Source organism: Protopterus annectens, chromosome 11.part0 (assembly GCF_019279795.1).
Source record: "Protopterus annectens isolate FY-2018-M chromosome 11.part0, PAN1.0, whole genome shotgun sequence".
NCBI classification, from domain to species: Eukaryota; Metazoa; Chordata; order Ceratodontiformes; family Protopteridae; genus Protopterus; species Protopterus annectens.
Window position 1 is genome coordinate 435,162,853 of NC_056745.1, and position 23,994 is coordinate 435,186,846.

At 42.6% G+C, this 23,994-nt stretch overlaps 1 protein-coding gene across 1 annotated transcript in view; it reads left to right on the forward strand.

The window, feature by feature from the left end:
* Window positions 1-23,994, forward strand: part of LOC122814951 (estradiol 17 beta-dehydrogenase 5-like) — a 171,754-nt gene that overhangs the window by 64,513 nt on the left and 83,247 nt on the right. The window contains exon 3 of the mRNA XM_044087209.1: window positions 3,316-3,481. Coding sequence (XP_043943144.1) covers window positions 3,316-3,481 — 166 coding nt within the window. The remainder of the gene's footprint in view (window positions 1-3,315; window positions 3,482-23,994) is intronic.

Genomic DNA, 23,994 nt, shown 5'->3' on the forward strand with positions numbered 1-23,994 from the left:
GTGCTGCTCTTTTTGTATTGATTAGTTTTGCTTTCTCCTTTGCATAAATATTACACCATATTAAATCTTTTTCTTTCCATTGTCCATATTTCTTCAGATGTCTCCTAATCATCTTTCTCCTTACTATGGGGACTTGTTCCATCATGCTGTGTTGTAACCTGTATTATACAATGACCCCCTCATTAATATTCAAAAATGTGCATGCTGATTGGTCAGCGTGCACGTTGTAAATCCGAGTTATAGTAATGGAAAAAGTTCCGGTCGCCCAGACTTTTTACATTACTATAACTCTTACAGCAACACTGTCTTGCTATGTTAAACTCGTTTAACATAGCGCAACAGCTTTAAAAAAAAGCAACTGAGATTTTCCGTTGCTTTTTTTAAAGCTGTCTTGCTATGTTAAACCCATTTAACATAACAGTTTATAAAAAGCAACGGAGATCTTGCTTTCTCCGTTGCTTTTGCCCACAGCTCTGATGTACTGCGTAGGCATACGCATGTGTAGTACATCAGAACTGCTGCAGAATACCAGACAGCTGCGGAAGGGCAGCAAGGAGGCAATATACAATGCCATTATTTAAGAAAAGTAATTATTTTTTTTCTTAAATGTCATTGTATAATAGCAATAACCCACTTCTGAGTGTGGGTAATGCTGTATTTACCCACGGTTGGCTTTGTTTGGCCACTTGGGCTTCGCCCTCGTAACCAAACCATGCCAACCGTGGGTAAATCCAGCATTAGCCACACCCAGGCGTGGGTTATTGCTATATTAGACCTACACCAAATCCTTCACTTTGCATGCACTCCATAACTTCAGCATCTTTTTATTTTAACTTCTACTTTACTGATCTTCTTTTCTACATTCCTTCTTTGTGATATTTTTTTATTGTGAAACTTTCCATATGTGGATGCCTTTGCCTGTATTTCTCTTTGAATATCTTTGGAGCTACCTTTTTTGTATTTATTAATTTTGCTTTTGACTTTGCATAAATATTGTACCATATAAAATCTCTCTTCCCTGTTTCTAGGTTTTGTTTATATTTTTACATTTCCTCAGATATTTCTTTTTCCAAACAGATCAAAGTTTCTTGGTCTATATAATGTTTTTCAGAAATCTGTTGTATTAGTGAACACACTTTTTTATTTGAAGCTTCTGACAGTTTTTCTTGTATTTTTCTTTTCTCTGATTTCTTAATATTTTTGTATATCTTGTGTCTGGAAATTCTGGGATTTTTGCATAATAGTAACACTACATAATTTCTTTCTTCTCAATAGTCCATTCCATCTTCTTTATGGCTCTTCTTTGGCCTATCAGTTTTTGTGGACTGCTAATTCCTTCTACAATGGGGGGGCAGGGGCATCCTCTACGTGGGCCTGGCCTGGCCCCATTGTAGGAATGTTTCTGTATTTTGAGGATTTGTCATTTTTTTTTCCAGTCCTGCACCAGTACACCTACCAGGATTAGGCACTTTTTTATCCTGGGTGTTATGCTCCTAGCTATCTTTTAATTTTTGACCTACTTCTGTCCATGATATATGCTATATAAAATAGTTTGTATATCAGTCTCATCTTGGTGAGATTTTGTGAAAAACAGGGTCCACCTCATGAAGCTACTCACCAAAACTTGAGGATGAATTCAGTTTTAGGAATACTACTCCCTTTTGCTTGCTGCCTTGTGTCCATTTAGACCCCTATATAACCTGACTATTGTCCTTGTAGGATTCCTTTTTTAGAATGTTATACTTCACATTTCCATACAGTTGGTGGCTTAAATGCCCATCCTTGCTTTGTATATGATTTCAAGTCTCACCCCACTCCCACCCCATTTGGACATAAGACCTTGACACTTCTGAGCAGCTTGTGTAGATTAGATCCTTTTATTGTACAGGTTAGGGAGGTTGCCTCTCATCAGCTTTCCTAACTCATGTTTCAGAGGATCCTAGTAGAGCATTTAGTTTAGGCATTTTCCTAATAATCTGCTGTGGTCATACTGAGCACTTTTTACACAGTGAATTTAGTTCTCTGGCAGTAACTGCTCTATGCCCCCACCTCACCATTACAGAATACTGGTAAAGGCTCCCTTGCCAACTGTTTTTGGTACTTTTCCTTCCAATGAGCTATAGGGTATAGTTTGAAATCCTGCAAGTATTGACAACATGACAGCAAGCTGTCTAGCTGATGTTTTGTATTGGTGACTTTTGGGCTTCCCATCCCTTCTCCATGACCAGTCAGGTTCATTGCATTTCTCCAGACTCCCTTTTTGTAGCCGTTCCTTTCTAGCTATAAGAGTTTGTGGTTGTTTTTCATTTACCTGTTGCCAGTGCTTGCTTTCTGTTTCATGGAGCTAGCAAATTGGCTTTACTGTTAATTTCCTTGGCATGATCTCTTTGTGACTTTAGATTAGCCTGCCTCAGCCCTTCATTTGAGTCTGCTTAGTGAGATGCAGGTGTATACATATACATCATTGCTTGCTTGTATAACAACTGTGTGGTGGGCTTTTAAGGTACTGCTACTTGGACATTTTTTAGCCAAAATGCTTTATACCAGTAATTATCTCAGACTTGGCTACACATCGTATTCCTGGATATATTTTAGATCAATATATTACTCTCATCCAAGCATCTTTTTCCCTTTTCCTGGTGTTTCTTAGTAGCCATGACAGTGATAGCTGTAGAACCTCTGCTTCATCCATTTGAGGAAGCTGTTGGCTGTCTGTTCTTAAGCAAAAAAATGGGACTCCTTAAGCAAAAAATGGGACTCCTAGCATCGAAATAGGCTTTGTTCCTTCCATTGTGGTGGTTTGGACATTTACTTGAAATGTTCTACATATTTACCCTTTTGAGTTTGTATCTTACCCCAAGAACTGTGACTCATTCAAGCTACCACTTCTTTCCTGGGGTTTGGTGACATTAGCTGCACTTCTTCTCCATTACCCAGACATGTTCTTCACCCTTTCTACTCCTAAGGATTTAGCAATGAATATGAATTTAGTCTGTAGGTCTTCTCCAGTAGTGGCTAACAGTGTTACCGGGGATGATTTTTTACCTTTTATTATTTGAAGAGTACTCCAAGGTGTTCCTACAACCATTAGAAGGATCTGATCTCCAGTCTAGATTTCTTTGATTGTAGATTTTTAGGAACACAGTCAAATGAGATTCCACCCCTACATTCTAAGCTTGACGCTCTTCTGAAGTTGACGAAGATATTACTTCTCAGACTCAAATGTCAATGACTTAGACTTGGATTGGCAGTTCTAGCATTTGTGAATTGTTTGATAGACATTGATTTTTTCAACACTGTATTCTGTTTGTATAGGACTGACCAGAGTACTCCTGTTGTCCTGATGGATCCCCAGTTAAGTTCTATTGCTGAGAAATACAGCAGAACTGTTGCCCAGATAGCCTTACGATACCTGCTGCAGCGTGGAATTGCAGTCATCCCAAAAAGTTTTAATCTTGGAAGAATTAAAGAAAATTTTCAGGTAATCTTTCAGCATTTCATTACATGGTAGAACTATAGAGCACTTTTTTAATGAAATGAAATTATGCAAACCTAAACTGATGCACACAATACATGCAATGCTTTGCTGACTTGTTTGATATCTAAATTAGACTTTAAGCTCATTTAGATGAGTAATATTATGATTAGAACAAGTTTTAAGGAATAACAAAAAAATTGTCAACTTATTTTTTTACTTGCTGTTAAGAACTGGCTTCCAAAATACACAACTGAATGAAATGTGTTTTACTAGGGATAAAAATGGAGCCAAAGTAATAAACTTTACATTATGGAGGCAGCATAAATGTCATACAACTTGTATACAAATGGGGCAGAGTGTCTTGAATACAAACTCTAATCGGAGAACTGGTCTGGGACCTCCATTCTCATAAATGCTGTGTAAATCATGCAAATCCCATTCTTGTTTTAGCCAATTTTTTGAATTGTCATTCCAGTACGAATTTCAATTCTTTTCAGGGAATGCAACGCTCCCAGAGGGGCTTCACTCTTTGCAACCCGTTGAGTATTTCAAGTTCATTGCTCCTTGTTTAACGTATCCCCCTCAGCAGCAGCATTCACCTTGCTAACTGACTTGCTTGTATATTACTGTACAGTTGTTCATCATGCCGAATGACTTATCCTAACTGATAACTAAAGAAATAGTGTGGGGAGATACTGAAATGTTTTGATTGGCTCAATGTTTTGCCATTTAAATTGTAGGTTGGTGTGTTCATAAGGTTTAAAGCTCTTAAGCTGAGGCAAGTTCAGCAGTACTAGTAGAGCCTTTTAAAGTGAGTTAAGCAATGGCAGAAGATTTGGTAAAATATGTAAAAATGGAAGAAAAGACAGAGCTTTGGAGGAGGAGATGGCAAGTATGATCAACTGTATGTGCACAGTTCAGACAGAGTGAGGAGGAGGAACAAATAAGTAATTCAGCTTATGAGAAATTAAAGTAGATATTGTACAAGAGCTAAGGCAATGATGGGAACAGCTGGTTTGCAATGTCAGACAGTTGAAATCTTCTGTGACAGGTTCTGAAGAATAAAACAAAAATTAAAACCTATATGATGTCATATTGCTATTAAAGCAGGATATCCTGTGAAATCCAAAATAGGTTTATGGAAAAGTATTGTCACAGGGTTTACATGTAATAGCAATTTTCTGGAAGATAAAATCAGAAGTAGGAATCTGAAACTAAGTGGTATTTTAGAATATAAGGAAGGGTATGAGTGCTTGGAATTTGCAGAGGAACAGTGTGCTGCATTGGACTGGATTTTCTAATTACAAAAAAAAAAATCATATCAAGAAAGCCTATAGGTTGCCTTTGTCTTTGAGAGCAAGTTATTTGGAAAACTTCAGTCATTTTCTGTTTCCCGGCATGCTTAAAAATTAGTTTTGATAACTTTGGCAAATGAAGAAAAGTTGAGGGTTTTCCTGTTCATATCAGTCATAACTTTACTGAAGTGAGCTTCAGTTAAGGTCATAGTTTATGGAGGTAATAAAAGTGTGTCTATGTTGGAAAATTAAATTTAAATTATTCCCCGTTGCCTTGAAAGTGCTGTTGCTGATATGTATGCAGTTTTCTATTGCACAAACAGCTATGGACAAGATTCAAGGGCTGCCTCAGAGCGGATTATGCACTGGATGATTTTGAAGTTGAAAGTTCCATTAAGACATTAGCGACCCACTTCCAAAAGACTTTCACTCAATTCAAGTGACTTGTACAGTGTATACACTGTTTTATTTTGCCCTTTAGTCAGTGTGGCTTGGCTGTGATTGGAGGAGCTCCACTGAGTGATGGCATAATGTGTATAATTTTTGATAGTTTGTTTTGAATAGAAGTGTTAATGATGCACTTTGTTGTAGCCTAAAAAAACTGAACCCATGTACCAAATTGACTAAAGTGGGTTTATCTTAAACTGTAAGCACTCTATACTAAATTTTGCTTATAAGAACTGAGGGGCAATTTGATGCCTAAACTCTGTTACAGAACTATATATATTACCTTTGAGGATGCACCAAATAATTTATGCTAGATGAACTTTTCATTTTCAGTTGGTTGAGCTTCTTCATACGATAGGAACTAAAATAGTTAGCTACATTAATAGTAGATTTGGGGTTACACTTCTTACCACTGTAGAAGTTTAACAGTACCTGAACTTCTCCATTTTCTTGAATATTACTAGGACTGGCAAAATTAATTTTTGATTTGCAAAATTAGAATGAAGCATTTTTTTCTAAGGCTGACCAGGAAGTCATACAAATGGTTTCAACATTCAGTTGACAGATGACAGCAAAGCCTAGAATTGGATTCCCTGTTTTTTTGGGGAAAAGGTGACTGAATAAAATGTCTTCTGTCGTACACTAGTGATATAGTAAACTGTCAAGTGTTTAAGTTGATAGGCATTTAAAGTTTGAGTAATAGTCCAATAGATTTTGACAGTGTACTCCTTTAAAATTTAATATTTTTATGTAGTTTTTGTGTTGACTAGCTTTGTTAAACTTTGATTTTAGTGATTCATAAAATATTAATACCTATATAATGTATTTAAATAAGGTTTTGTAAGGATGCAAAAAGGAGGATCTGATGTCCATTTTCATTCATTCCTCAACATATGGGTCTTGGATCCAACCCTCTGATATGACTCAGCCAATCTCTTTAGATTCATGGATCTGACTCTCAAGCTCCTTCCTTTATCCATAATGCCCCTTATTGCTAGATTACCTTAGATCTCATTTGTTGCTCTATTAATTTTTCCCCTGGATTGTATTCTCTTGCTCTTGGTGCCTTGTTGGGTACTGAGTAAAAACTGAAAACATTTTCTCTTCTGTTCCTTATATTGTATCTATTTAGCCTTCCAACCTTTACTCTTTTTTACCTTTGGGGATACCATTTAGGTATTTTTTTGTACCTTTGGGGATACCATTTAGGTATTTTTTTGTACCATTGTTGGTACTAGAACCTCTTTCTGTACCTTTTGGGTAGCCTTTCTACCATTGTTGGTAGTTACTTTTTTTTTCCTACTTCCTTTTCATTAAAAACACTTTGTATACACTATCTTGCAGAGTTTCTTTATTCTTTTTTTTTCTTTTGTTTACTGCTGTTGGCTAGTGTTTGGTCATTGGTATGGCTGACAAGCCTACCAGTTTTAAAAAGTGGGCATAAGATACCTATTTTGATGCCCACAGGTAGTGCATATATTGTTTAGGCTCTTCTCACTTGCAGGTGTCTTGTGAGATCTTTGCTGGCTTTAATTCGAGGGCAGTCAGTGACAGGCAGAATAAGTTAGTTCTGAAGGACTTTCACCAGCTTCATCTTCCTCTACTGCTTCTACTTCTGGGGCTCAACCCCCTGCAAAAAAGCAAAGGTCATTGGAGCCTATGGAGCCCTGGAAGACCTACTCTGAATTCAGAGCTGCCCTCCAAAGTCAAACAAGTATCTGATCCAACACCTTTGACAACCTCTGTGTTTACGTCTCCTCAGATCCGAAGCCCTCAAGTTCCTGTGGAATTAGTGTCCCCTAGACTTGTCTCAATTTTACTGGAAACTGCTCTGATGTCCCACCCTCCTCCACAGCATCCTCACTCAGGTCCTCCACATATTCTTTCCAAGGCAGATGTGGACAGGATGATGAGGAAATTTCTTAAAGCACAAATCCAGATGGTGCTGTTGCTGTCTCCATCTCCCATTGGGTCTGAGCCATCAGCCACCTTCACACCCCATAGTAACTTCTTCTGCAATCTGACCCATAGTTTCAGAGCCATCAGATCAGACAGCACTGAGAACTGACATCAGATCCGAGGATATCACCTTCTTCTGATCCAACTTTGTCCCTGACCTGTATGGCACTGATCCCCACTGAGCAGGATGAATCTCGGATTGACTTAGAATGTGAGGTGTTCAGGGCCATCACTTCCCTCACAGCCTCTGTGCTGGACAGCTTGGGTCTGACTACCTCCTCATAGAGGAGATCTTGGAGGGTGGAGAACTGGCTCCAGAGAGTTTGGTTTCTACTTCTCATGGAGACACTGCCTTTGAGGTAGTGCAGAGGGTTTTCTCCCGTCCCAGGGAATCTTCTACTCTCAACTCCTAAGAATCCTGTACCTGTTTCTCAATGGATTTGAGCTCTTAAGTCTTGTCACTCTTCCCCACAGAGAGAGCCAGCCCATAAAACCTTCCAGACAGTTCCTGTTCAGGAACTCCCCATCTCTTCGAATACCTCTCCAAAACACCCCACTGAAGAGGTCCGGAACAGAATGTGCAAGAGAAGGGACTTGGATTCCTCTCAGGAATCTTTAACTAAAGGCACTAATTTTTATGATGGGAAAGGGTCCCCTAGCACCCCACCTGAGGACATTTCCTTTGGAGACATTTTAGAGATACTGTGCCAGAAAGGTAGTTGGGCCTCCTAGCAAATGACCTTTATAGAGCTGGTTTCCCACCAGGCATGGAAGGAACCTCTGAACAAGAATGTAGGAGCCTCCAAAGACGGGCAGTATTGGAGTAAGGGAATCCATGTAGATGCTGTGGTTGTGGCAGCAGCCACCAAAAAGGGACTAGCCACTGTCCACCCTGCTAACAGTCTAGGGCATGGGCAGATTTGGACTTCGACCTTTGCCTTGCAGCTGCTCAACCACCTAGTGCATTTTACTAGATTACAAAGGGACTTCATCAAGAAAAGCTGTTTACCCTAAGGTCCATGTTGATAGAGGAAGAGAGAACCTACTCTTCCCAACTGACCACCCTATAATCTATGATGAACATGTCCATGAGGTTAGTATCTCCCCTTGCTTGAAGGTTCCTTATGGGGTGCTGGTTCAGGCATAGTCATAAGGAGACATACCTGGGGGTTAGCCTGGATTCTGGAACACTTAGGAGGAAGAAGCTAGAAAGCCCAGTAGCTACCCATTTCCTGCCCAAACACAAGGGTTCACACAGCAGTTTGTTCAGTGTTCTAATACGACCAAATGGAAATGAGAATTATATAGACATGAGAGCAGGATGATTATTATCATACATTGTTTTCTAATGGAATGAATTTAGAGACTAATTTGACTTTAAAAATAGGAAATTGCATTTAGAAATGTTGAAAAATATTTTTATAAAAAAAGTTTTAAAAAAATGTGTATAATGTTTACAGTTTTGTATATGTGGCTAAGTGCAATTTCTCAGTCTATGATATTTTTGTAAATTGGGTTCTTAATTAGTTAATTAATTGGTACTTGGTGTGTGTATATATAGTGATGGGATTGTATCAAAGGAGTATTCCAGGAGAAGGCGAAAGGCAGAGGTACCAGAACTGTGAAGTGCGTTAATAAAAGAACCAATTCTGTCCTTTAGGGTGGTCTTCCTTCCTTAGTGGATTTTGTCTTTTGGAGTCATTCTTTTGGATGTGTATTGGATTATGACATACCTGGATGTGACTGTGTGCTTTTGTGGAGCCCTGTAAATCTTTCATCAATACTGTTTTTGGTGCATCTTCCCTGTTTGGGCTCAGTTAAGGACACACTTTCCTGCAGTGAGCAAGATGGAAAGACCCTGTCTGCTGTTGGAATCCATTTCTCTAGCCTGCAAAGATCTTTCTCTAGAAATCAGTGTGCTGGTAAGATGTGGTTCTGAAAATCTGAAGGACCTTTTTAGGACTCTGGGGGGGGGGGGTTCTCCCAGAGAAAGAGGGGAAAATAGAAAATGCCATCCTCAAGGCAGAGGGGGGTGCACATAACAGAGGGTCTTTTTTTTTTTTTCCAGACAAGCTCTTTCAATGCTCCTGAAAGGTTGCCTGACTGTTCTTTGGAGGCAGTTGGGGGTGGGGGTGGGGTTTTCCTTAACCAAACACCTAAGCAACCATCACAATAGATTCTTGGGTACAAAGGATTATGTCTAGACGATGCTTTATTCTCTTTTCACAAAATCCCTCAGAAAAGAGATCTCTTAGATGTTCTACCCAATCAGAGGGAGTTAGTAGTATTAGAAATCCAAAGGTTGCTAGATAAGTCATCCAAAAGAATTTACTTAAGGTTCTTTTTAGTGCCAGAAAAATCAGGGGACCTGAGACCTATTCTAGATCTCAAGTCATCTGTATCAATTTGTGAAGAACTCCAAGTTATGGATGGTCATGGTTCAATCCATTCTGCCTTTTCTACAGAAGGACTACTGGATGTGCTCTATAGATCAAGATGCATATTATCACATCAAAATAAATGGGCACACTCGGATATCTGTGCTTTCAGCTGGAAACCAGTCATTACCAGTTCAGAGCCCTGCCCTTTGTTCCCACCACAGCCCCCAGCATGTTCAATAAATGCATGGAAGTGGTAGCAGCTCATCTGTCTGCATGAATTCAGACCATTTCCTTATTTAGAAGACGGTCTCCTTTCCAAACCAACCAAGCATCTCCTCGAGAAGGCTAGGGATTGCATACTCCAACTGTCCATTCCTAAGGATCACAGTAAATTTTTCCATGCCCCAGCTTCAACCAGTTCAAGTCTTGAAGTTTATAGGAGCTCACCTGGACACAGTCACATTAAACATTCTTGCCTTGTAGCAGAATTAATTCCCTAGGATTGCATGTCATACCGATTCTAGTCCATCTCTATCCTGCAAGACTGGATCTTCAAGCCTTAGGTTTATTTGGCTGTAGCAATCACCCTATTACCCATGGCTTGCTTTCACATGAGGATTCACCAATGGACACTGTCAGTACAATGGTTAATGCTTCAACATTCATTAAAGTATCCTATAAAGATTTCACAAGCCTGCAAGGATTCCCTACTTTGGATTCAGTCCAACTAGATTTGTCAGGCATGCTCATTTATTATTCCTCCCTCAAAGGCCACGCTGACCAAGGACACCTCAAAATTGAAGTGGGGGGGTTCTTGGGACAGACTGTTCAGGGTATGTGGTCCCCAGAAGAGATCAGTTTGCATATTAGTGTTTTAGAGAGGAGTGTGGTCCTATTGACATTGCAGAACTTTCAGAACTTTCTCCCTCAAGGTATGATTGCTATCCAGACAGGCATATTATTGGTTTGGTATATCAACAAACAGGGGGGAAACAGATCTTACTCCCTTTGCTGAGAAGCACTGAGAGTCTAGCAGTGGGCAATCTCCTGCCAATAGTTTACATTCTAGAGAAATCCATTCTCTTAGTTGACAAGCTCACCAGATCCATCCTGATGCTTCAAGAGTGGTCTCTCAATCCTGTAGTGATGGAAACTATTTTTCATCACTGAGGTCAACCTTTCTGTGACCTTTTTGCCTCTCCCCTCAACAAATGTAGCATGTTCTTTGCCCTAATTCCCCCTCAGGAGGAATCGGAGAGCTGCTCTACTCCATGTTTGGCTCCCTGGTCCCCTTCCGTCAATACACAAGTTTCTTCAGAAAGCACAACAGTTGAAGAGCAAGGTAATCCTCATTGCTCCTTTCTGGCCTCAGTGGTTCCTATTCATATGGTCTCAACTTCTGTGTCCACCTTGGACACTGTACCCCAGTCCAGATCCAGTTTCGCAGCTATCGGGAATGATTCAGCTGGGTATTCAAGGCCTCAAGTTTAACCGCATGATATCTCCAGTTCCAATGATTGCTAGATAAGACCAGGCATTCCTCTCCCAGTTAATCAAATTTTATACTCTTCTCAAAAACCTACTAGAAATTTTTACAAGAGTAAATGGAAGAGATTTTCATTTGGGGAAGAACAAAGAAAGCTGGATCCCTAGCTTCTTTTAAAATTTGTAATGTTTTTCTGAAGGGTACTTTTTTTTTTTTTTTTTTTTTTTTTTTGGGCTTAGACCACCAGTAAGAGACCTTACACCCTGGGATCTTACTGTTTTGTTGTCATTACGTCAAGGTGGGTTTCTGAACGTAGTGAAAATTGTTTACAAAAATGAGTATTTACTGTGTTTTATATATGCTTTGTGTGTGATTTATAAAATCCAATTTGAGGTAGAATTAAAATGAATGCTACTAATCTAACAATTAGTTTTGTGCCTTTTACCCAGCGAGTGCCAGGATAGGTTGAGGCTTCCCACAACCTTCTATTTAATTTAGCAGGTAATTTTAGAATGAATGTGTGAGTGTTCATGTAAAGGTCTCAAGTGATCTATTCTGTTTGCACTGTCATAATACATTGTTTATGCACAACTGTGCATTAAGGAAGCTGGTGAAAAGTGAATATTGTCTTGGTTCTACAAATGCAGATAATGTCAATTTTGGTCATGTGAAGAAAGCATAACAAATGATGGTAGAATATTGTCAGTGTTTAGTGTATTGAAAGTTGATAGAAATTCTTATCTTGCACTTCAGTAATTCTGTTTGTAGAATTTAGATGGAGGAGTGTCTTTGCAACATATTCAGTGTTGTATTTATTTATTTTTTGCAAGTTTAGTACTGAGTTCAGTTTCCCAGCTTTCTTTTATGGTTCCCAAGATCCTGTGGATTGAGGGTGCACTCCAAATGTGTCTTCACTGTATGTTCCCCCTCCCTCTGTACAGCTGTAGAAACTTCTCCAGACCGACTCCCCTCTCTCCCACAGTCAGAGGAACAGAGAAGGCCATCATACTGCTGCAAAGCTGCAGTTTACCTTTCTTAAACCCTGTCTCTCTGCTGACTCTAGGAAACCTCATCCAGATAGGCATGCAGTGACATGAGAAGGGAAATACTGCTTCCCACCTTTGTGATGACGCATCCCTATTTTGCTCACTCACCTGCTGTAGCAATAGCCACTCTACATGTTCTCTGTATCACCACTGTGATTCATGAACAGCCATGTCCCCCAGCATATCCATACTCTCTCCTTGGAGATGGTAACATGCAACTGTCTCCTTATCCCTATCCCCCCCCCAGGCTCCCAACTGCCTCATCATACTTTCCCCTGTACTAGATCCAGCAGGTGCTCAAGTCACTAGTCAAACCTGGCTCACCTAAGGTAGTAGTCGGGGTTTTGTTCTTGTCCATCAATGGAGTTCGTTAGATTAATTTGTACTTGTGATTATGCTATTAAGGCTGAATAGTTTGGATCCAGGTTCAGAAGTGTAATGCACACTACACAGTAGATGGTCTGAATATGTATGATTCAAAAACAGTGTGCAAGAACCTGTGCAAGCCAGTCTGGGCTCAAACCCCCTGTAAATCACATCAAAATTTCAGACAAAACTTTTTTTCACAGTACTGAGAAAATATAGCTGCAGAAAATACCATAATTATAGATTGAACTTTGGGAACTCTTCTTGATGGGTCCCTGGTTAGTTCCCTCATTTCCTTTGGTCGGAATTTGGTAAAATGTTGTAAAATCCAAGGTTCAGAGATGCATGTACATCTGCTCTAATTTGTAATTTGATAGAATTTCTTAAATACATTAGAACATGGAAGTTATTCACTACTTGCACAGTTCAGCTTTCAGTCTTTTCTTTTGTCACTAAAGTGCCTGCATTTTCATGCCTTACAGGCAAGCTAAGTATCCATGTGGCCATCAGATAGCCACTCTGTATGTCTTGGGGAAGAGTGACTTGAGAATCTCCCACAGGTGTTAAAGATTCAGCTGTGCCACTTATTGTCACAGCAGGGAAACAATTTTATCTGCCAAAGAAACAGTCACCAGAAAGTGCTTCAGTGGGAACTGAGGTCTTTAGTCCATATTTGCTGCTAATAATGTAGGGGAGTGCAGATGGTGTCCTTCAAGAGCTCATCATGCATGAAGCAGTAAGAGGGGTCTACCTCATAGCTGCAGTCATAGGCTGGACAATTCCCACAAAGATAATGCTCAGAGGGTAGGTTGAGGCATAACCTTTTCAGCAGGCTGTCCTGTTAAATGATTCTAATGGTTTCAGTAGGTGCGGAGCTCATTTTGTTTTATCATGGGTTTGAGTCGGTGTCCGTCTTTGCTCTGGCAGACGGAATGGGGTGGCATGCCTCCATCTCACATAAGGGTGGGGGTGCATCCTTGGTTGCTTGGACTGCTCAGCCTGTTCCTGTTGAGAGAGGTCCAACAAGTGATCTGTTGCCAGGGTCTGCAGCCCAAGACTTGGTGAGCAGATGTTTAAAATTTGATGACAACTTCAGCTGTGGATATGAAAATGCAGCTTTAGGGACAATAATCTTAGATAAAACCAGCCATGACCAAGGTGGAGGGCCTTTATGACCCCTTTTATTACCTCCTGTTATAAGCAGAGCCAATACCAAAAGAGAACCAAAAGAGAAAGAAGCTTCTTCAGTCAACTGTAGAAGTATCACAAAATAATAGTTAACTCTATGCTAGCCAGCTTTCCAGAGCGGAAGGGTGACTTGGTCTAGAACTGCTGATGGTTGGCCAGTTCATGGTTTGTTCTATTTTGGAGAACAGTCACAAAGGAACATTCGTTTCATTATTTTAACTATTAACTAATCCTTGCAGCTCAAAGATTTCTGTCCAGAAAATGCTCTGCTAGCGCATCATTCCATCACAGTTTAGCTGTTGGCATAGGCTCAGGATCTGCTGCTGAAAAGTGCCATAGAGTCTCCATTTTGGAAAAGGTCAGGAATTTTGCTTTTCTCTTTTCCAAGCCAAAAAGGCCCAACAGTTTACTTTCCATTCTAGACTTCAGCATCTCCAATCTTGGACATCCTATGTTCTGTTCTGATTGGCCACCCTGCAAGTTTTATGCCATTACTCCTGCAGTTTGCAGTCATGGTAGTGTTGGAAATAATGGACAATTTGTGAGATCCTGACATGAGATTCCTTGTACTGAAGTGCGTGAGCATGACTTTCAGTATAAAAATGTTACCTTTTGGGGTTTCTCCACCACCAGAGTCTTTACAAGTCAGTCGGTGGCCAACCCATTTCAGAAAAAGGTTGTTCATGTATTCCACTACCTGGATGACTGGCTACCAGTTGCCCACTCCAGGGGTTCACTGGAAGTAATTTCTTAAGTTTGAAAGAGGGTCCAGGTCGTCTTTGGCCAGGTCTATATCATATGTTTGAAGTTTGAAAACTTTGAATGTTAAATAATAGAATTTTAAATGTTCAAAGTTTCAAACATCAAACATATGACTAAAAAAACAAAACTAACTGCTCTTTAAATGTACCAACTCTGAGACCACACCACAGTGCAGTAAAGGAAATCTTCCCTTTACTGCATTATAGCATGGTCTCTGAGGTGGTATATTAAGAGCAGGGTGTGTGGCGGGTGCAGGGGGGCTTGCCCCCCTGCTTACAACAGTCAGGTAAGTTCCCTTTCTTTTTTTTTTTAATCCTATGTTTGAAACTTCAAACATTTCAATTTGATTATTTAACGTTCGATGATGTTATGTAGCCCAATCTCGCCTACATACTTACTCACGGGTTCGGAGACGAATATCTGCTCCGACTCGGCCAATTAATTTACTAGCTCAAAGTCTCTCATTGGCTGGGCCAAGCAGGTATCCCATGCTGCACTGCTCCATAACCCCAGATCTCGTTTGCCGCTCGTGTAGCTAGGACGTGGTCTCACTTGGCTGTGGCTAAGTACCTTTACTTTTCAATTTCTCGAGAAATTTGCTGTTTTTTTCACCAAAACGCAATTTTAATAATTATTTGTGTAATTTGTGGATTAATTGTGTGTTCTTGTCTGTAGTTGGTATCCCTAATTTCCGGTGGGCTAGGCCCTTTTTAGTTAGAGGATCTAGCCCTCCTTTACTGTGTGTTGTAGTTATTTAAAGTTGTCTCTGGCTGATTTAGCTAGTACTAGATCCTTTTTTCTGTGGTGGATTGTGTGTGTCTGTGTTTTTAGAGAACCGTTTCACTTAGAGGTTCTTAGTTGTGGTAGAGTGGTTACGGTTTTCCCGCCTGTCTGTGTTTCCTAGTGTGGTTCTTTCAGAATGTCTAAAGAACAGAAGGAACATAAACCTTCCGGTTTCAAAAAATGTGCCAAGTGTGGTTACAAAATGTCCATCACAGATGGACATTCTGTATGTGTTTATTGTTTAGGTGCAATTCATTTGCAATAGTCTTGCAGCTTTTGTCATGCCTTCAGTCCGAGGGTGCTTCAGGAAAGAAAAAACAAGTTTTTAATATTGAAGGGTCTCTTGAAACCTTCATTTGAGGAGTCCTTGGACTCAGCCTCTCATTCTCAGGCCAAGCCTAAGGCTTCGAAAATGAAGAAAAGACCTCCGGCTCCATCTGTCTCCTCAGAGCCGCTGGAGAAACTTTCAAAACTTGACTCTGCTTCCTCGGCTTCTATGTCCTCGGGGGCCGCAGGAGGTATCAGTGGTGCTGGAATTGGTTTTGGCTCCTATTTTACTAGAACCAATTTGGAGCTGATCTCCCAGTTAGGCGTGGTTCTCCTGACAGGAGATCCCAGTGTTAGGCGTGGTTCTCCTGACAGGAGATCCCATTCTCCATCCCTGTCCTCCAAATCCTCCAGGCTTTCTGATTTGGATGTTGTTAAGGTGGTGCAGAGGCTCCTGCAGTTGCCAGTGTTGGCTAAATTATTTTCGGCTCCGGAGCCTGTTCCATTGGTTGTGTCTATGGTTCCTCCTCTGAGCACTTCCTTGTCTTCAGAGCCGGAGTGCTCCGCTCAGAGTGATGTTCTTGCGCTGGCTCCGATACCCCTTAAAGGTTTATCAGTGCCGACGTCTGCTCCAACCCTGTCTGCTCCTTCCACAGGTTTCGGCACTCTGATTTCCTCAGTCAGGCCCAAGGGGGATGTTTCGGGACATCCATTGGTTATGAGCCTCCCTCTCGGCGCATCGGCTCGGGGGACCCCGACGCTGATCATGGCCTCGGAGGCCCGTCGGTCCTCTGATTCGGGGGGACTGGCCTTCAAGGCTATGCGGAGTGCACTGGCCAAGTCAGTTACATCACCCAGATTGGTCATTCTGTCCCCTTCCACCCGGCTAGAGCCTCTGATGCCCCCCTATCCATAGATGGTGGAGCCCAAAGGTCTGGGGATATCCCCATGAGTGGTCCCCAACTTTCTGAGGGTCCCTCAGTCTGAGGCCCCCAGAAAGATGTGCAAGAGGAAGCACATAGATTCCCAGGATGAGTCTCTCATTTCTGATACTGACCTCGGAGTCAAAGGGGTCCCCTAAGTCATCCTCTGACATCTTTCTCCGACATCCTGGAGATTTTGAGACAGAGGGGCGACTGGCTCTCCCAAACCCCCTCCGAGGAGGAGTTGGTATTCCTCAAGGCCTTTGGAGCTCAACCCTCCACCTCCTGGGTGTCTCCACCCTTCAAACTGTTGGATTTAATCTGTCGAAGGATGTGGGAGAATCCTGATATGGTGGAACCTGCACCCAGAAGGCCCAATAAGTTACTTTCTGCTCCCCCGAGAAAATAATTTCTGTCCAAAGGGGTTTCTGTAGATGATGTGGTGGCGGCCACACAGAAGGAAGTAGCAGAGACTTCTTCCTCCGTCCATCGTCCTAACAAGGAGTCTAGGATGATGGACAGGTATGGGAAGCATACCCTTTTGTCAGCAACCTTCACCTTACAGTCACTGAACTATCTTTGCCATTTCACTTGGTTCCAGAGAGATCTCCTCAAGGAGTTAGGAGATACTCTAGCAGTAAAGTTCCTGAGGCGTTGGCACCCACAGTTAACGCCCATGTGTCTACCCTAAATTCTATTGTCAACTCGTCCATGAGGCTCATTGTATGCAGCCGAGGGGGCGAGTAGGGCAAGCCAGTTCAGGAGTAGCCCTCGGGAGGAAAGCCTGGTTGCGCCTGTGTCATTTTGCGGAGGCCTTCAAGTCTTCCTTCACTGACCCTCCTTTTGATGGGTCCTCGCTTTTTGGGACCAAAGTGAAAGACACCCTCACCAGATGCGAGCAAGAGGAAAAGACCCTGCCTGCCATAGGGGTCCATTTTTTCCCTTCCCTCGAGGCCTTACCCCAAGGCTCAGAGAAGGGGGCAAGATGTGGTTCAAGAAATCACAGAAGTTTTTCCCTGCCGCACAAGGTGATTCCCCCTCCAGAGGCAGAGGTGGGGGAGGTTATTCAGGAAGATGCCACCCTAGAGGCAGAGGAGACCCCCGCAATTCAGGAGACTGTGATTCCTTTCGCGGTTCTTCCTACCGTTGTTCCTGATGTGTTGCCCAACTGTGCTTCTCCAGAGCCGGTCGGGGGCCGCATATCGTTAAGCATCACCCAGGATCGACGGGTGTTACGAATAGTTTCCGGAGGTTATGCCATACTCTTTTCGTCAGACCCTCCTCCAGTCAAAAGAATCCCGGACGTTCTACCCAGTCAAAGGGATCACGCAGCCTTAGAGGTTTCCAACCTGTCCCCTCAGACCAAATCGGATTAGGGCCTTGCTCAAGACTCTCTTTGGTGCCAAAGAAAACAGGGGACCTGAGACCCATTCTAGATCTCAGCCGATTAAACCACTACGTTCAAAAGTCCAAGTTCCGAATGGTCACCCTTCAGTCCATTTTTCCATTGCTGGAAAAAGTATGGATGTACTCCATCAACCTCAAGGATGCTTACTATCATATCAAAATGGACAGGGCATCCAGGAGTCACCTACACTTCCAGCTGGGAGCCAGCCATTTTCAGTTTCGTGCCCTGCGGTCTCACCACAGCCCCCAGGGTGTTCAAGTGTTTGGCAGTGGTGACAGCTCACATGAGATGTCAAGGATTCCAGGTGTTTCCTTATCTGGACGATACTGCTCCCACCAGGCATCTACTTATCCAAGCCAGGGACGCCACCATTACCCTCTGTCAGTGACTTGGAATAACGTTGAACTGGGAAAAGTCTGCCTTGCTGCCCTCACAGCATGTCACGTTTATAGGCGCAGAGCTAGACACCGTCCAAATGCGGGCCTTCTTGCCTTCTCAAAGAATCACAATATTACAAAATCAGGTTCACGCACTTTTACCCCTCAAGTACAAGCGAGATGGGTTCTTCAGCTTTTGGGCACCATGGCAGCTACCATTATGCTAGTGCCTCTAGCCAGATTACATATGAGGCTTCTTCAATGGCTTCTATTTGCCCAATGGTCCTTTCAGAAACTCCCCCTTTCTCATCTGATCCTGCTCACAGACCGATGCAAACAGGATCTCAGTTGGTGGCTATGGTCCACCAATCTGGACGAGGGGAAGCAGTTTGTTCCTCCATCACCCGTCACCACCGTGACCACGGATGCCTCCCAGATGGGGTGGGGGGGTATTATCTTGGCAGGACGGTCCAAGGCACATGGCAAGATCATGAGGTACATCTGCACATCAATGTCCTAGAGATGAGAGCAGCGCTTCTGGCATTGCGGGCACTTCAGAGCTTTCTCCCTCTTAGGACGATCGCAATACATTCGGACAACATGTCCATGGTATGGTACCTAAACAAACCGGGAGGAACCAGATCTTACCCCCTGTGCAGAGAGGCCATGCGAGTGTGGCAGTGGGCAGTATCTTCCCAATGGTTCCTAGTGGCAACGCACATTCCAGGGAAGGCCAATGTGATAGAAGACAGGCTGAGCAGAACTATTCTCATGCCTTACGAGTGGTCCCTGAACCCTCTGGTTGCGGAACAGATATTCGGCAGGTGGAGTCAGCCTTGCTGTGACCTTTTTGCCAATCCCCTCAATGCCAAATGCAGAAATTACTTTTCCCTGATTCCCCCACAGGGGGAATCATCCAGGGACACTCTTTTCCAAGATTGGCCCCCCGGTCTGCTCTATGCTTTCCCTCCGTTTCCTCTGTTACCAAGAGTGATTCAGAAAGCCCTATCCTTGGGAAGCAAGATGATTCTAATTGCCCCACACTGGCCTTGCCAAGTCTGGTTCTCCTTCCTCCATCCATTCGTGGTGGACACTCCTTGGATTCTGGACCCAGTACCAGACCTACTGACACATGTCGGGACAGTTCCACCCCTCCCTGCGGACCCTCAGGTTGACAGCCTGGCTACTCCACTTCCGTCGCTAGTCAGGCTTCATCATTTTTCACCTGAGGTAGTGCACATTTTATCGTCCTCTCATAAGTCTTCGACTAGGAAGATTTATTCCAGCAAATGGAAGAGATTCTCTGTTTGGGCTCATGCTCAAGGAATCAACCCCTACACAGCCCCAATTCCTGCGGTCTTGGAGTTCTTGTCCATGCTCTTTCAGCAGGGTTCTGCGCCTGCCACTATTAAAGTACAGTTGGCGGCTATTTCTAGCTTTCATGCCTCCTATGAGCCTTCCCTTATGACTCTCAAACTATGTAAGGCCTTTTTAAAGGGCACCTTATTACTCCGGCCTACTATTTCTGAACCTATTATGCCTTGAGATTTAAACCTGGTTTTGCAAGCCCTTACTTCCCCACCTTTTGAACTGGCTGCCACCTGCGAGTTAAAGTTTTTGTCTTGGAAAATGGCTTTTCTAATAGCTATTACATCAGCCAGACGAGTGTCTGAGATTCAAGCCCTCTCCATTAAACCCCCATATTTAATTTTTCATAAGGACAGAGTCTCTCTTCTAACCCATCTTTTCTCCCTAAAGTTACATCTACTGTTAATCTCAACCAGTCTGTTGAGCTCCCAGTTTTCTTCCCTCAATATTCGAACAAGGCAGAGTTCAGATTTCTTCAACTGGATGTGCACAAACAATTGTGATTTCTACCTACACAGGACCAAACATCTACGAAAGTCTGACCAATTGTTTCCTTTTCAGACAATACAGCGGGATCCTCTATTTCCAAGGTTACTATTTCCAGATGGATTGCGAATTGTATTTCTTTTCTTTATTCTTCAGCAGGAAAAACTCTACCGTTCCCTGTCAAGGCTCACTCTACTAGGGCTGTTTCTGCGTCTATAGCATACCATGCCAGGCTATCCTTGAATGATATTTGTGCTGCAGCCACATGGGCTTCCCCCCATACCTTTGTTACTCATTGCAAACTGGACGTGGCCTCTAGTGGTAGGGCTTCCTTTGGTTCCACAGTCCTCAGGAGTATCTTCCTTTGAGCCTCCAAGGTAGAGGTGCTGGGGACGCTGTCCCGTGAGTAAGAATGTAGGCGAAATTGGACTTCATAACATCAAGAAATTATGTACTCACCATAACGTTCGATGTATGTAGTCCATCCCGCCTCACATACTTACATACCCTCCCACCTGCCCCCTTCCTGGAGGATCTGGAGGTTAGGTTTGGTACTAGAGTACCCTTCAATAATAGTTGTTTTTTTCTTACCTCCTTGGCAGTACTACATTGTAGTTTTTGTTGGTGTGTGTATGGGGCGTGTTTGTGTTTTTGCAGCAAACTAGATCTGGGGTTATGGAGCAGTGCAGCATGGGATACCTGCTTGGCCCAGCCAATGAGAGACTTCGAGCTAGTAAATAAATTGGCTGAGTCAGAGCAGATATTTGGCTCCGAACCAGTGAGTAAGAATGTGAGGCGAGATGGACTACATACATCGAACGTTATGGTGAATACATAACTTCTTGTTTTCAAACTTTGAACATATAATATAGACTCTCTTTGGCCAGCTAGGTGAGAATACTGGAACAAGCGCTCAACTCGCTGTTCTTTTGAATGTGATGGCTGCAGCGAATTTCATTGGTGCTGTGTGCATACCTAAAGATGCTGTTGGAGTGGACTGAGGAGTTGCAATGGTTTCATAAGTTAATAGGTTCATAATAGGCTAAAAACCACCAAGGTCTTAAAGCCTAGCAGTGCAACCCAACTCAGTTTTGTCCCAGAGTTCCTTGGGCACATGGTGGGGTGTGGTTAGTAGAGATAACCAAAGGTTATGTTGGGGGGGATTTGTTGGGGATTAATTTATTTACTGTTTACCTCTGTTCATCAGACATGGGGGGGGGGGGGGCAGACCAGACCAAACCAAACCAAAGGTGAATTAGTGATTTCCCATCCAGTGATAGTTTTTTTTTTTTTTTTTTTTAATAGGGTCGGGGATGAACCCTGCTAAACATAGAAGGGGAGCTCATTCCATAGTGCAGGAATCCTTTGAGTGTATATGGGTCTCTCCAGCATGTTTTGTTTATGTTGCAGGCAAAATTCAGGTCCCTGGATCTAGTGTTTCTGGTGCTGTTTGTTTTGTAGATGTGCAAGAGATCCTTTAGAGCTGCATCTGCACCTTGTATGCTAGGCACTAGATTACTGTCTACATATGTTCCCAGATCCCTAACTATCAGGACAGCTCTTAGGGGGATTTTATCAATGGAGTAATTAGGTTGGGTGGACAATTTCCTAAAGGGCACTATGATGTATTTCTTTCTGTTCAGTTTTAATCTGTGGTTTTGACACCGATCGCTTGTTTGTGTTAGATGACCTTGATGTATGTTGGTGTCATGGAGCGAATCTATTAAAGAACCCAACTTGCAGTCATCTGCACACTTGGTGAGATACAGGCCTTTGACATTAGCCTTGACTTCCTAAGAGGTAGATGCCAAACTGGAGTGGGCCAGCATGAAGCCCTGGGGTACTCCACTGGTGGCCACTCACTCTCTTGGTGGAAGTGGTCTCACTGACCCTGACTTTCTGGATCCTATATGTGAGCCAGCTGGCAGTCCAGCAAGTTGTGCAGGGATTTCTGCCTAGTTCTGAGTTTGTCAATAACCAAGTTGAGTATTGTATCAAAAGCCTTGGCCAGGTCAAGGTAGGCAGTATGAACAGTTTTTCCATCATCCATAGCCTTTGTGACCCTCTCAAAGAAGTCTACCAGGTTGAGTAGGCAAGACCTTCCCTTAAAGCTGAAATGGGTCCAGAGTATCTAGGTTGCCAATTTCCTTGTTCATTTCCATGGTAATGCATATTAGACTTGTCAGACTGATAAGTCTGCAGTTCCTGGGTTTGGTGGATAGTCCACCCATACGAAGAGGGATGACCATTGCAGTCCTCCATTCACCCTGGGGGGGTGGGTGGGAAAGGTGCAATGCTCTATGTTGGTGAGTGCTAGGTCCAGTTATTTTTGGTACTCTGGTTGGAGTGCCGACGATCCGGTCCAGGGTGTTTTGTGTTGATGAATTCAGGAAATGTTGTGCCTGTAAGTTAGAGGCAGTGTTTCCCACTCTATAGAGGGTAGTTAGTCTCCCATGAATAGGGTATTTGGATGGAGGGGTGACCACCTTTAGTAGGTCTAGTTAAGAATTGTGAGCTTTGTAGGTCATATAGTGGGTCACCTGTAGCTGGCCAAGACATGGAAGTAGCCTTGCCTATGGAGACTTAGATGTGAATGAACTCCAGGGCATCATCCTGTTTAACCAACCTGGATCTATATTTATTGCTAATGTAGATTGAAAGACCTCCACCTTTTAGACCCTGTCTCTGCTGCTGTTGGTTTAAATGTGTGGAAGGCACTATAGCCTTCTGCTGATGGAGTACGTTCTGCTGCTTTAAACCAAGTCTCTGTAACATAACAGATGTCTACATTCACCATCCTTGGCAAGGACCATGCTTTCCCTTCCTGATAGATATCGGATTCCCCTGGAGTGACACCAGAAGCTAAGCCAATTATTAAAATCAATCATAGAATGCTGCTCAGTGCAAGGCACGTACCCGTCACAAATACTCAAAATCCATAATGTCCGTTTTCATATACTCAAGTGAGGTATATCACAGGTCATTTACACCTACATGGACTATGATATAATCATATTGGTACATGTGATGCAGAGACTTGAGTGATATTGTGGATCCTACCTCCAGATAGGCAACTAACTATTATTGTCTTCAACCTTATGGGCTTTGTTTTTGGGAATTCACTGGGTACAGGTTTACTTGTGGTGTTAAGTTTTTCTTTTGGTGTGTGCTTTAGTAATTGGTGAGGATAGGTGTTGCCATTTGATGGCTTAGGAGGTCTTTGAAGTTTGGAGAGGCTCCTTGTAAGTGCCTCAGCATAAGAAGGTCAGTTTGTGATAAACAGTATGCATGAAGGATGTAGTGTGTGTTGACGGCCTTGTTTGTAAATGAGATTTTTGCCTCCAGTGAAGTTGTGAATAAAAGGTTGTCTTAATACTGGATACAATTGCTACATTATACCAAGGTACCAATATCTACCAAGCTGGCAGAGACATTAGGAAACTGCAAATTAATGGAGTCAGGATGTGTATTTGGTATAAGCTTTCACGGTTTGGGGACTTGGTTTTACAGGGGTCACCTGAGTGGTGTCTCTGCTTAAGACTAGATGTTAGTGCTGTGATCTGATATTAGCGATGTTTGATGTGATAACCAGCTGCCTCAGCTTTTAGGTTAAGGTCCAAAGTACAAGCTATATAGGTTTGCTGCTATACAGGGTACTGCTAACTGCCGCAGTGTGGTGAACTGTGAAAACGCACCTAATTTATAGCAGGCAGAAAAAGATGCTGAAAACTGACTCCTATGCCCCCAGACCAATAAATTATTATACTTTGAGCTCCCTGGAGTCCTTCCCAACTTGGAGAAACCAGGTAAACACCTTCTGACACAAGACAAATGATAATGGAACTTCTTGATATAAAAGCAAAACAAAAATGGAGAACATCGATATTTGTGCAGTAACTGAGACCTGGTTCAAGACTCCAGAGAGCACCCTTGCAATATCAGGCTACAACTCTTACCAGACTTTTTGGCCACCA